This window comes from Staurois parvus, unplaced genomic scaffold (genome assembly GCF_062004578.1).
Source record: "Staurois parvus isolate SC_StPar_1 unplaced genomic scaffold, SC_StPar_1.0 ptg000748l, whole genome shotgun sequence".
Classification (NCBI taxonomy): Eukaryota; Metazoa; Chordata; class Amphibia; order Anura; family Ranidae; genus Staurois; species Staurois parvus.
In genome coordinates this window covers 101067-115326 of record NW_028318544.1, presented here as the reverse complement: position 1 = coordinate 115326, position 14260 = coordinate 101067, and the positions used below count along the sequence as shown (strand labels likewise).

The 14260-nt window shown below is 41.9% G+C and overlaps 1 protein-coding gene across 1 annotated transcript in view; it reads right to left on the bottom strand.

Annotated features, from left to right (window-relative positions):
• LOC149445031 (NXPE family member 1-like) overlaps positions 1–14260 on the bottom strand; it is a 133151-nt gene that overhangs the window by 44714 nt on the left and 74177 nt on the right. Inside the window, exon 4 of the mRNA XM_089654253.1 lies at positions 5255–5316. Coding sequence (XP_089510379.1) covers positions 5255–5316 — 62 coding nt within the window. The remainder of the gene's footprint in view (positions 1–5254; positions 5317–14260) is intronic.

Here is a 14260-nt window from a genome sequence, read left to right as displayed (position 1 = left end):
CTAAAATCACTGACAAGACACAAAATAAGCCTGGCCATAGAAGGGTCAATATTTGCTTGGCTACCTATTTAAGAGTGGCATTTAAAACTCAATTTGGTTTTCAGATGCATGTGGAGAGATATTGGGCTTAGAGTCCACCGTGGCAACCGTGCCCTGTCAGTGTCTTTAAATGGAAATTCTCTATTGCGACACGGCAACTCTCCAACACACCAATTGCCTCCCTGCAATCCATCATCCAGATTGCCTCTCCGCAATCCTCACAGCACCGACAATAACACTGAAAGTCTCTTCCGTTGTCCATAGCAACCACTGTGACTTCAAAGGGGAAAATCCCAGCCCTTACATTTAGTCAAGATTTCCCCTCCTTTGCCCAGGCACAAGGTATTTTCCACAGCCAGGTACACTCACACTTTCGCTCGTTCTCGTCAATGACCAGTCTAGGGGATGTTTGTTTTTGGAGTTTTATTTTAGAACTGGGGATAGGGATAGGTAGATTAGTAGGACACTACAAAATCCAAATATTTACACTGAGGACTTCTTGCTAATCTCTTGACTCAGCTCTGTTGGCTGAAGCAAATATTAGACTTCCCTTTAAATTGTAGCAGCATGTAATTTAGGAGTAAGCAAAATCCCTTTTTGCAGTAGTAGTAGTTATAGGGCTGAGCTCCTCAGGTACAAGCCAGTCACGACCGACTGTGGCAACCTGAAGTCCTTTGCAGTGGCAACGGTTGGACAAGCTCTTCAGAATACTAGCCAGTGCTCCATTTCATTTTCAGACCAATGCTGACCATCAAACACCAGGGGAAGTATCAAGCACATAGAGTCCAGAAATTCCTCAATGTCTGTACTCATAAGGCCCAAGGAGTGAATGGCTCCATCCTTCCAATCTTCCAAGCGAAACCCTCCAGTGATACCAAACAGAGCTTTGGCAGACAGCTCCCCTCAGTCAGCTTAATGTAGAACCAGGGTCACCCTCTATAGCTTCAGACCCTCAGGTTGACCCACCATATTGTGCCAGGTGAGGCAAGTCTGCCTCCAGCCTGGCTTGTTCAATTCTCCCCTGGGGAAAGACACCAATTTTTTTCAATCTGGCACCGGCCATTTGAAGGGGTCATTGGTCAAAGTGTTATTAGTGACTTACTCAATTCCCCTGAGAGAGACTTCCAGTATCTAATATTGCCACTCCGCAGGACAGTTTGATAGCTCTTCTCTATACTATGAAATTAACATTCAACAGTGGGCATGTGATACCCTCACAATGTCTACAGCAGGTATGCAGATGTACTAATGCAAGCACAGTAATATCACAACTAGAGCCCTCAAGTGATATAAGAATTTGTCAGGAGATGTAAAAGTCCTGCATCTACCAAAATAAAAATGTCAGTTTTGGGTAGACATATCCTTTTATGAAAAAAACCCCCATTAATGTAAGTGTATAAGTGAATTAAAACCACCTATACGCCAAGGGACACATCATGCCAATGCTTGACTAGTGCACAAGAGATAGGCTACTGTAGTCAAGACCCCTTACACCACCATCTCATTCTCTCACATACCCCCCACTATAACCAATCATTAAAGAAAACATAACACCAACTGGAGTAAAATGGACAACACAGCCTTTTATTAACATTTCAACTTCAATACACAAAAACATTCCTTAAAACAGAAACATATAAGACAAGTTGTTAGTCTTCGAAGGCACCAAACACGAACCAATATGCACCTGCGGAACCAAAACTATAACTAGGCCTCCATCTGCAACGCACCGACTCGGAGACAAAACATACCATCCGCAGTGTAGAACCACCACCTTCCAGTTAAACCTCGGTTAACTGGAATACCCCCGGGCACACCATACCACCGATGGGTCCCAAACTATTATCTTTTACTTCCAAATAAGTGCCGCCTCCAAAGACCAACAACCGCCACTGAACGCTGGGTAAGCCCTTACCCATGCGTGCTCTGCCACACCCGAATGGCCTGCTGTACACCATCCTGCAGACCCAGGGACCACAAATCCATCCCCACTGCGTTCAGGTGCACCCCATCACTACGAAGGTACCGCCAGAGATGTGGATGGCCTCCCGGTCCCAGGAGCCACGGGTCCCACTGGTCTGTGCCGCTCAGCACTCCACCTCCTGGCACCAGACCCGCCCACTGCAGTCCCGGATCGCCGTCCAGCCGTGCGCCGTTACCACGGCGACCACTCTGCCTAGCGGGCAGGGGGGAGGGACTGCCTTCACGTGGTCCACCGCCCGCCGAGCTCCGCCGTGGATGGGGATTCCTCCCGACCACTACGCCAGCAGAGGCAAGGGAGCACTCTGCCCGCGGGGCCGGAGGGTCCTGATCGGGGCTCCCAGGAAGGCGCTGAGCTCTGGGGGAGGAGCCCGGACTAAACCGCTCCGGAGGCCGAGACCTCTGAGCGCGTGGGCACTCCCGCCCCCCCCCCTGCTGGCACAGAGCCCAGGCCCCCCAGCATGGCTGAGACTTGGCTCTGTAGCCAGGCAGCACCGCGGGACACAGCAGCCTCCCGCAGCTGTGACATCAGCCCCTCCACATCCATGGAGGCTGTACTCAGAAATCCCTGCAAGAATGGGGGAAAGCAGCAGCTCCAAGCTCCCTGAAGCTTTCTCTCTGCTGTCTGCTCCTGGACTGCAGAACGACCCTCCCCATACACACCCACAGGTGCAGAAGACCCCACCTTCCACCCCCAGTTACCAATCAGGTACTTAGCCTTAACTAAAACCCCACCTCTTACTTTTCTCTCACCCTTTCCTGTCTTTCTTTAACCCCCTCTTGGCCTTGTCATGTCTGCCCTGCACTATTTTCTTTTCTTTCCTTTCGCTACAGGCATCTCTTTATAACTCTAGTACTCTAGTCTATATCTAACTGGAGCATCTGTACATACCAACCAATCAGTTTCTATCTTCAACTTATTCAGTTATGCTTTGAAAATAAAAGCCAAACTAAACCCATGAACTTAAAGTGGTAATAAACTCCAAAATATACATTTATTATATTGAGGCTTACTACTTTTTGACTGTGAGGGCTGCATTCATTTTATTTTTTAGGTTTTCTTTCCTTTATTTTCACCTGGTAATCTGGCCAGTAAGGCTCCATGTACACAAGCCTACCCTGACCGTCGTCCGTGGGAAACCGCAAATCAAGGCAAAACCATGGCAAAACGCAGCAACTACGGGTCCATGATTTTGCCATGATTTTGCGGCTATTTTGCCACATTTTGCATTTTCCCGTGGCCAGCGGTCAAAACAATCCTATCCTGAATGTGCTTCTTTTCATTCAGGAGAGGGAGGGTTAACCTCACCTAACCACAGCAACTCCTAAACTCTGCTAAAAGCCTATGTGTACATGGACACATAGGCTTTTATAGAGCTGAGTTTAGGAGCTTTGGCACAAAAATGCCAAAAGCTCCTAAACTTGAGTTTAGCAGCTGCTCATGTACATGAGCCCTAAGTCTGCTGTTTTTCAAAAGAACAAACTTCTCTTCAGGATGTATCAGTTACAGAGATAAGACAAGCCATTTAAACACTAACAGGGGTTCTTACAATAGTCCGCTTTGATTTTTTTTTTAAAACCTTTATCCTAAAAGCAAAACAACTGTTTGATGTAACTGCCTATAAATTATTAGCTGGAGTTTGGCTTTGGTTTGTTAGTGCATTTAAATCTGCTAGTACATCTAACATTCCCCACCCCTAGACTGACAGTGCTGGTGTCCAAAGGTGCCCCTGTACTTATTCATCTAGAGTGGAAGTACTCTAATACAAGAGGCGTGTTACTAACCAGATCACCAGGTCTAAGCAGAGGGAAAAAAGCTTCAACACAGTAAACGAATGCAGCCACCACATCTAATGATTGGTAAGCTGCAGTATATTATATTTTTGGTTTTGGGTTTAATGCCTCTTTAACCTCCCTAGCGGTATGATTATGTCAATATTTCTGTGCTCAAAGCAGTAAATTATTTTTGCATGGAAATATGTCGTTTTTTTATTGTAGGCCTGTAATTTTTAGGAATAACTCACTGAAAACTGTCTGAACAAGAGTCTAGTAAACATTCCGGGTATGATAAAATTTGAAACACGAAATCATAAATTATAATATAATAAATAATCATAAAAAATTATAATATAATAATCATAAATGTAATTCAATAATATAATCAAACCAAAAACACTGAAATTTGAAATAGAGCGCCAAGTTCGCACATCACTGAGCAAAGTCGCAAAATCGTTTTCAGTGTCTGATGATGAATTTCCCCACTAATCATTATCACTCAATTCTGCAAGTGGTTCTGATTTACTATCGCTGTATTCTAGTTGGTCTAAAACCGCTTTTGACCTAAAGGGACGCTTTTTGGACGCCATGGACTTTTCTGAGTTTCAAGGCAGAAAGAACAGTAAAAATGCAGGCAGGGCACAGGACAAAGCACTAGGTACAAAATGTGTGTGAATTGCTTTGAAACAGTAATGTTTTACTATTTGATTTTAGTTTTTGTGAATTTCACTTTTTAAAATTTTTTAATTTCCCGCCGGTTCCGGCTCCCATACGTCCTATATGTCCCGACGTTCGCATGGACTGGAACCCGGAAGACGGATGCCGGCATCGGCCGGAGCAGATGGCCGGGGACGCTGCAGGGGACACATCGTGGGAGCGCAAGACTAGGTAAGTGAAACTGGGAATCTCTGAGCAACGTTGCAGGGTAATCCTGGGTAATTTACCCCGAGCTATACTTGGGAATACCGCTAGGGAGGTTAATGGTTTCCTAGAACAGTCACATTCAAGGCATGCTGTGATGGATGACTGTCATAGTTACTTGTTCTCTCAACCAAATGGTCAGTCCATCAAATGGCTGATGTCATAACTGATCATATGTGCAGCAACTGAAGCTCAAATAGAGGCTAAAATGGCAGATTCTTTGGGTGTAAAGGATAAGAGGGTTTAGTTCCACTTGTTAAATAGACATTTTAGCATGTGACAGTCTTCCTATTTGAAATTCACATTATGATTTTCCATGATTGATTGATAAAACACAACATCTGCTCAGCAAAAGAGTCACAGAAAATTGCTTTCTCTGCCATACGTTGATAGTTTTTTTTTTTGTGGACTTCTCCCCAAAAATAAGAAAAAGACTGCAAAATGGAATTTCCTTGATATGTACTGAATCCAAAGACATCAATTTACTGTATATACATTATAAATAACAATTTGATAATACTAGAAGAATTAAACTTACTATGACACTCAGATACATTAAACTCAGGAATTTGCTGTGGAATGTTCAATTTGACATTTGATCTTGAAAAGAAGTAAAATAGAATGTATTTTAGTTTAGAAATATATTGTGATATACATGTTATCATAATGTGTGCTGGTTCTCTAAAATATATAAAAATATATAAAAAGCACATAAAGTGCATATCTTATGGGTAGGGATGAGTGAAGCAGTCTGAGCTTGGCTTCATTTCTTGTCTTTGCAAACCCCATAGAGGTCTATAGAAAGTGACTGAATTCTGGTTATTGGTAGTACTAATACACAAGCTTTTGTCAAATATAAAGTATGGAAAGCCAGGTACTACCAAGAGTAGGGGGAGGTATGTACTAATATCAAAATAAATAAAATAAACATTTAAAAACAATATATCTCTCTGCATAAACTTGTCAGCTATCCCTTGCCATTCCAATGATGATATGGACTCTCTTTTTAGAGAGCGGTCTGATTTGTCCATTCTTTTAAATTATTGCCTCTTTTGACTGCTGACCTGGAGAACGCTTTGTATTGCATTGTAGGTTGTTTCATGTTTGTGGTGACAAACCTGTGAACTTTTCTGCCAAATCCATGGTAGTGGTAAACCCAAATCTCATACCTAGTTATGGTGGTGAAAAAAGAACATCTTTGTTTTGGACAATGCTGGTTTAATGCATTTTTAGCATTCAACAGACAAGGGACAGTGTATGTGAACTCTAGCAAAGCAAACATGCCCTAAATGTGTGTGAAACTGTTCATCAAATACCAAGATGCTCATGCATGTTTTAATGTTTTGGGTTTTTTTTTTTAGTTAGCAAGCCAAATAATTTTGTATTCTGACTGCCATTTTGTCAACTTTCAACTGTAAATTTGTTTTTGCTGTTTTAGACAATAAAAAAAATCAAACAAAAACATATTAAATAACAAGCAAACGGAAAGCCTATGTATGGAACATATAAAAGAAAATACCCTAACTATAAACAACAAATCTATGCAGAACAGATGCGTGTAGTCACCATTAGTAAGTGGAGAGTGGACAAGCTGGCATTTACTTCCCCTAATAATGCTTTGATCTGCTTTTCTCTCCTGAAAGACATTTAATCTTGTTCAGGCATCATCCAGGGTTATATACCTCTTGGATTGAGTTGCTGACCCAGAGTTGATACAAACATGTAAACCCTGTTAAAGAAAAAAGCACCCAAGTGCACTGTGACTTTGATGTGAGTTCATGCAAAGTAGTGAGAAGAGACAAAAAACATTTGGAAAGCTCACTGGCTTAGGTTAGGCTGGTCACAGGAGCTTTTTCTGACCCCAAAAAACTGCCTGTTTTTCTTAGTAAAAACTAATAAATTAATTTGGACTCTTTTTTTCCTTCGGTCTGGTGCTCCTTCCATTAAATGCATGTAAATTCTGGTGTTTGTGAAGTTCCTTTTGGTTTTAACAAATGTCTGACACAGATCATTATTATTATTATTATAATACAGGATTTATATAGTGCCAATAGTTTGCGCAGTGCTTTACATTATAACTGGAGACAATACAGTGACAATACAGTTCAATACAAGAGGGATTTGAGGGCCCTGCTCCTTGGAGCTTACAATCTAGGAGGGAACATCCTCCGCTGTGGCCTCTCAGGCCTCATTCAGATGGGCACTGTTGCCTATAGCCCGTGAATCAGCTTTTGTTTACGTGTATCTCTAGGCTATAGGTTCTCCATGCAGGTGGCCCATCCATGTCTATTGGAACCCAGCAGCCTTATGGACACAGCCTCTTGTCCCAGTTTGACAGCCGTGTGGGTGAGCAGTCTCAAACACAGGCAGTGCTCAATTAGTGCTTCTCACCCGCACTCACACAGCTGTCATTTTGAGTGCAATTTTAGTAATGCTTACATTCAAACATTAAAAGTGCAAAACTCTATTAAATAACATGCATGCCTGGGGAATGCCCTAACCCTGCCTGTGAAGTGGCGCATCCGTGTGATGTATATATGGTGCCACCCCACAGGAGCTGCTTGGTAATTTAGGTTCTCTGTTCTTTGCTTCGTAAACAAACTTGGCACCTCTTACACAAGGAGGAGCCCCTGCAAGCCGTTGACGTCTATGCCACCGGATCACGGAGGTCCGGTGGCCACCCCATGATACCAGCTGGTCAGTTTTGCTTTTTACACAATTTGTCACCGAATTGCTCCTGTGCGTATTGCATTCATGTACGTTTTTTTGGATATATCCTTTTTTAACCATTAAAGTATTTTCTGAATTACTACACTATGGGAATATCCCTATTTTTTGCTCCACCTCGAGCAGTTTAATCCCATAGTGGTTCACGGCGAATTTCCCATTACCTGGAAGAGGTTGAATTATTCCGTATGGGCTTGTCTAAACACCCTGCCATCTAAGGAAGGTCACCCACCCCCAGGCAGCATTTTGGATCAACCGTGTGAAGGGACCCAATGATTGATCCATCACATTAGATACAACGCACTTTTTAATAGCGCATCTGGTGAGCGCGCATTTTATACACTATTGGCACACGCATCATTGGACTGTCTGCACACTGGGATCCAATCATATCACCTTAAGATTACACTTCACGTTATCTCATAACTTGGATGCATTCCAGGTTCATGCGTTTTGCATCATCATTTACATCCAGATTTGGACAAATTTCACTATATATGTGATTCCTGTGCACTCATGAATATAGTGTGTGTTTTATACATGATATCAACGCATCTACCTCATACCTTTATGGGATGCGTTTTTTGGTTATACGTTTGGCATTAACATTTTTAGTTGGTTCTATCATTATAAGTTTTACATGGTCATTTTTATAGTTTTAATTCCTTCAGGCACAATCGCACTTATCGAGTGTGTGCGTCTTTCATGCTACTAGATGTTGTCCACCATTTTAACCATTTGACGCCCAGCCAATAGCCATATGGTGTCCTGAAAAATGCACTAACTTTCCAGGAGGCCGCCATATGGCGTCCTCCCGCACATGCACAGTTCACAGCTTGCAGAGCCGCGATCTGTCATCGGCGTGTACCTCGGACACGGCCGATGACAGATCTGAGTACCGGCCCCTGTTGCCGGTACCATGTGACCTGCTGTGACCAATCACAGCAGGTCACATGACAGTTGTATACAATGGATGGCTTCATTCATGCCATCCATTGTATACTAGTGTCTAGCTGTGAATGGTCACAGCTAATCACATGCACATTTCATGTGATTAGCTGTGGCCAAATCACAGCTAAGCACAAAAAAAAAACCCTGAATGAATCGATGTCATTCAGGTAAATGCTTGCTTATAGCAAAGTAATTCTTTGCTATAAGCAAATTGTGTAAAAAAAAAAAAAAATACTGATCACTTCCCCAAAGTAGTACAATGTTACTATGGTAACATTGTACTACTTTGGACATAGTGAAATATGAAAAAAAAATCTTATAAAAAGAAAACAAATGTAATAAAAAATTTAAAATAATAATAATAAAAAAAAAAATAAAAAAAAATAAATATTTTTTTTTTCACACTGTCACCAGTCAGTGTCCCTGATCACCGCCATGCCAGTTATATGATGATGCTGTACTGCACTTGTGACAGTATGTAAAAACAAATTAGTGAAAATATTTTTTTTAATTTTTTCATTTTCCGAAAAATTATGCCAAAAAAAATACAACTTCAAAAAACTTGCCATGCCTCTTATGAAGTACGTCGGACTGTCTACTTTGCAAAACGGGGTCATTTGGGGGATATCTGTACTGTTCTGACATTCTTGGACCTCAAGAAATTAGATTGGCTGTCAGTACTTCAGGATTGATCAATATTCAGATATATCCCATAGTTTGTGAACTCTATAACCTTCCTACAAACTAAAACATACATCCTAATTTGGGTTATTTTCACCAAAGACATGTAGCAGAATACATCTTGGCCTAAATTTATGAAGAACAATTATTTATTTGCAAACTTTTATAACAGAAACAAAGAAAAACGTGTTTTTTTTCTCAAAATGTTCGGTCTTTTTTGTAAATTTATCAAAAAATAAAAACCCCAGCGATGATTAAATACCACCAAAAGAAAGCTCTAGTTGTGTGAAGAAAATGATAAAATTTTAGTTTGGGTACAATGTTGTATGACCGTGTAATTGTCATTCAAAGTGTGAGAGCGCTGAAACCTGAAAAATGGCCTGGGCAGGAAGGTGTAAAATTGCCCGGTATTGAATTGGTTAAGCACTGCACTACCATTTTATATTAGAACTTATAAGAACACAAGCAGGTTTTTTTTCAGCAGGAATGCAGGAGAATGCAGTTCTGGCACCTCCAGCATGTAATGGTAAGAGGTGCTGGGGTGTGTTGGGGGATCTATTGATACTGAGGGAGTCAATTGTGGCTGGGAAGAATCTATTGAGGGAAGGGTCTATTTTTGCTGGCTGCTGGAAGGTCTATTAATTCTGGCTGCTGGGGGATCTATTGTTGCTGGGGGGTTAGTATGTTGCAGGAGGGTCTGTTCTTGCCTGGGGGGGGGGTTATATTGGTGTTGGGGGAGTCTATTGTTTCTGGTTTCAGGGGATCTATTTTACTGCATTTTGTGTTATCAATAACAAACACCATACAAACTACTTAGCACTACAAAATGATTCTTGGTTCTGTATTCTCTAAGAGGGGTGGTACTGGGAGGTGGGTAAGGGGTGGAACCAAGGGGCAGTGCTCAGAGGTGGGTAGGTGGCGGAAACAAGGGGCATCTCATCTCAGAGAAAAAAAAGCCCTGAACACAAGTATAAATACCTTCAACTTGGCTGTGAGTTAGTACCAGGAAATAGTCTGTTTAATGGTAAATTAACGCAGTGTGTTGCTCCTGGTTAGAGTAAATGGTGGTGTAATCATAAATGAGTAAACAGAAAGAAGATTCTGACACAGGCTATCAGACGGTATCAAGGCTGCTAAATCATGGGGCCCTGTACAGGTTATCTGACAGGGCTTAGCCCCCTGCAAAATGCCATGGCTGTGATACTATGCTTCACAGCCATGGCAGAAATTGTACCCTCATTGAACAAGACTCTCTGCAAAGCACGAGCTTGAAGTGTGCTAGTGTGGGGCTAAAGCATACTGCTTCCTCACCGACTGTCAAGTGCTTTTTCAATTTATAAATAATTTTTTAGAATTTTACATTTTTAAATTCGTTTTAGAGTTTAATTTTTTTTAGCTGCTCTCTTGGGGGGCCTTCGGTGAAATATAAGGGGTCTAAACAGACCCCTGATGACAGAGAAAGGGACTGAGGGCAGAGATTCAACAGTGCTTTTCTCTGCAGCCTCAGCTGCACTGGACAGTGAATGAATGGGAAGTGCTCTGTGCCGATTGGATTCCTGTTCATTCACATACTGAAGCATAGTAAACATAGTTTACAATCCTATATTGATAAATGAACACAGGAGCCATTGGTACCGATCGCTCACTGTGTTCATTCAGGAAAGGAAGGGGCCAGTAATATAACATATTTACTGCCCCACCTCCCCACACTCTCAATCCTGAAATTGATCCCTCTGTGTGGCAGCAGCAGCCTGAGAGGAGGGAATGCAGAAGAGCTGTAAAGAAGGGGGGCACACGGGGGGGCTTGACAGAAGGTGGAGCAGATCCTAGAACCGATCCCCCTGCAGCGCAACTAGAGTAAGAAAGAACAGTAGAAGCCAGCAGTGCTGCAGTCAACTCAAATGTCAGCAATAAGGCAGTACAGCTGGCCCCCCTACTGGGCAGGTGCTTGGGCCCCCCTTTTAAACTAATGGGGCTTGGGCCCGGTACAGGAGGGCTGGCTGTACTGTCTTATCAGCAGCCCTGGATGGTATAGTCACTAAGCCACTAGTAACTTAGAAGAGATTTTTGTACCATTAGACTGAAATCACCATATGAATCAGTAAACTCAGCAATAAACAGTGCATATAAGAATTAACTGCAATGTTAATACTATACCTAGTCTAGGAGAATGGCTAAGATGGTGCAGTGTCCCCTGAGAGGTACCTCTTAGCATAAGAAATAGATGAAAGTCTCTGTGTATCAGCTGTAAAGGGACAGTCTCTAGTCCTAACCCTTCAGCCAGCTAGCGTTGGAGCCCTGTTGTATCATTTTAGGGTTGCAACCACCCATAAACTTATGGACAGTTTGTAAAAAAGCATCCAATTTGTACTCTGTCTATGAATGTTCAGTAAAGGTAATGGTGGGCGGTAAAAAACATTCACCCATTCTGTGTGATGGGGCGGGTTCAGGAGGGTATGCTCCTGCACTGTGTGATAGAGGGCACATGGCATTTTGATGCATAAGCGCGTGTATGAAACCATGCCCAACATGCCATTTTCCCACCAGTGCCTTGACATCACAGGAACTGGGGGGGAGATGCATCTCCAACCGCTCGCCACTCGGTCAAACACATATTGCCCTCTGTCTCTCTCTGCCTGCCTGCTGTGCCACACAGTGCCTCTGCCAGCCTGCCTGCCTGATTGTGCTTCTGCCTGTTGCTGCTGCCCACAGACCACAGTGCTAACACAAGTTGGCCAGAAGATCATCTGTCTCATCTAAATTCAGGATGTAGGGGCTGGGGGGGTATCGGGGGCAACAATGATTCAATAGAGCTTGGAGCGGTCTATTAGGCCTGGATGGAGCCTGGGGGCAAGAAATAATGCAATGGAGCAGTCTCTCTGGGGGAGTGGGGGGGGGGCAATGAATGAATGCAATGGATGGTCAATGGAACAGCCTACTCACTGGGGTTAATATATGAATAAATGCAATGGTGCAGTCTACTGGGGGCAATGCATGAAAAAAATGGAGCAGCAGTCTACTCTCAGGGGGCAATATAAATTAATGCAATGGAGCAGTCTACTCTCTGGGGACAATATGAATGAATGCAATGGAGCAGTCTACTTTCTGGGGGCAATATGAATTAATGTAATGGAGCAGTCTATTCAGTCTCTGGGGGCCTATGAATGAATTCAATGGAGCAGTTTACTCTGTGGGGGAAATATGAATGAATGCCATGGGGCAGTCTACTCTCTTGGGGCAATATGAATGAATGCAATAGAGCAGTCTACTCTCTGGGTGCATAATGAATGAATGCAACGGAGCAGTCTACTCTCTGGGGGAAATATGAATAAATGCAGTGGAGCAGTCTCTGGGTTCAATGAATGCAACAGAGTACCAATGGTTATTTTATCATGTTCGGTTTTTCTACTTCTCCCACTGTGTGCAGACAGTCTGACTGGAACTCTGTGCTCTGGTAAGTATATGTCAGTTTTATAAGCCATTTTTTTTTTGGGTGTCATCTTTGATTATACAGTATGTGTTGGGGACTAGGGTCACAGCAAAGTGATTAATTTTCTTTTTGCCTTAGAAAACAGTCAACGACATACTAAGTAGCCAACTGTATGGCCCTACAGCCACCACTGCCTGATTAGACCACCTGATCTTCAAAACAGAAAGTAGATATATATAAAACTAATGCATTATGAATTTTGTCTTTGCCGCTTCCTGTATAAATCAAGTGGGCAACACAGAAAACATGTTCTTCTTTTTTTCACTAAGTTCCAAAAGATCAGTTTTCATTAAAAACTATTGATTTCCTAACCTCCCAATGGGAAACTGCAGCCTGGCTGGATTGTGTCTAGGATACTTCTCAAGAGCCCCTCTTTTGAATATATGTGCCATGACTACCTTGACTACCATGTAGTCTTCCTGGTGACTTAGTTACATTGGACTTGGATGGTTCCCCACTTGGAAGTTGGTCCTTCTATTTTAACCTGTTCCCACCTGGCCAATAGGAAAATAACAGCCGAGCCGGACTTTCATCAATCCAGGTGGGCGTCATATGATGTCCTTCCCACTGTGGGCTGTGCTGTGGGGAGATCTGTCACCGGCTGTGTACCACGGACACAGCCTATGACAGATCTCTGTACTGGCCCATTGCCAGTAATAATGTGACCTGCTGTGACCAATCACAGAAGGTCACATAACAATTGTAAGCAATGGATGGTTTCCTTTCATGTCATCCATTGTATACAATTGTGTCACAAGCTGTGATCACATGCACAGACTTGCCAATCACAGCCAATCTGTGTCATGTAACTAGCCATGGACAACCACAGCTAATCACAACAAATAAACCTGAATGAATCGATTTCATTCAGTTAAATGCTGGTTTATAGCAAAGAAATAATTTGCTATAAGCAATCATATTGTGTAAAAAAACAAAAGCTGATCACCTCCCCAAAGTAGTACAATATTACTATGGTAACATTATACTACTTTGGTCATAGTGTAATATGAAAAAAAAACTCTTAAAAAAAAGAAAAAAAAAGTGTAATAAAAAAAACAAAAATTGACAACAAATTATCATATTTTTATTTTATTATTTTTTATTTATTACAGGTACTTATATAGCAGCACTTTACATATATATTGTACATATTTTTTTTCTGTACTTTCCCCAGTCAGTGTCCCTGATCACCACCACACCAGTTATATGATGATGCTGTACTGCATTGCTGACAGTATGTAAAAAAAAATGTGTGTGAAAATATTTTTTTTTATTTCTTCATTTTCCAAAAAATGACAAAAAAATTACAACTTCAAAAAACTTGCCATGCCTCTTATTAAATACCTTGGACTGTCTGCTTTCCAAAAAGGGGTCATTTGGGGGATATCTGTACTGTTCTGACATTTTTCAGCCTCAAGAAATTATATTCGCTGTCAGTACTTCAGGATTGATCAATTTTCAGATATACTGTATCCCATAGTTTGTGAACTCTATAAATTTCCTACAGACTAAATAATAAATACTGATTTGGGCTATTGTAGCAGAAAACATCTTTGTAGTAGAATACATCTTTGTCTAAATTTATGAAGAACAATTATTTATTTGCAAACGTTTATAACAGAAGCAAGGAAAAACGTGTTTGTTTTTCAAACTTTTCTGTCTTTTTTTGTTAATTTAGAAAAAATGAAAAACCCC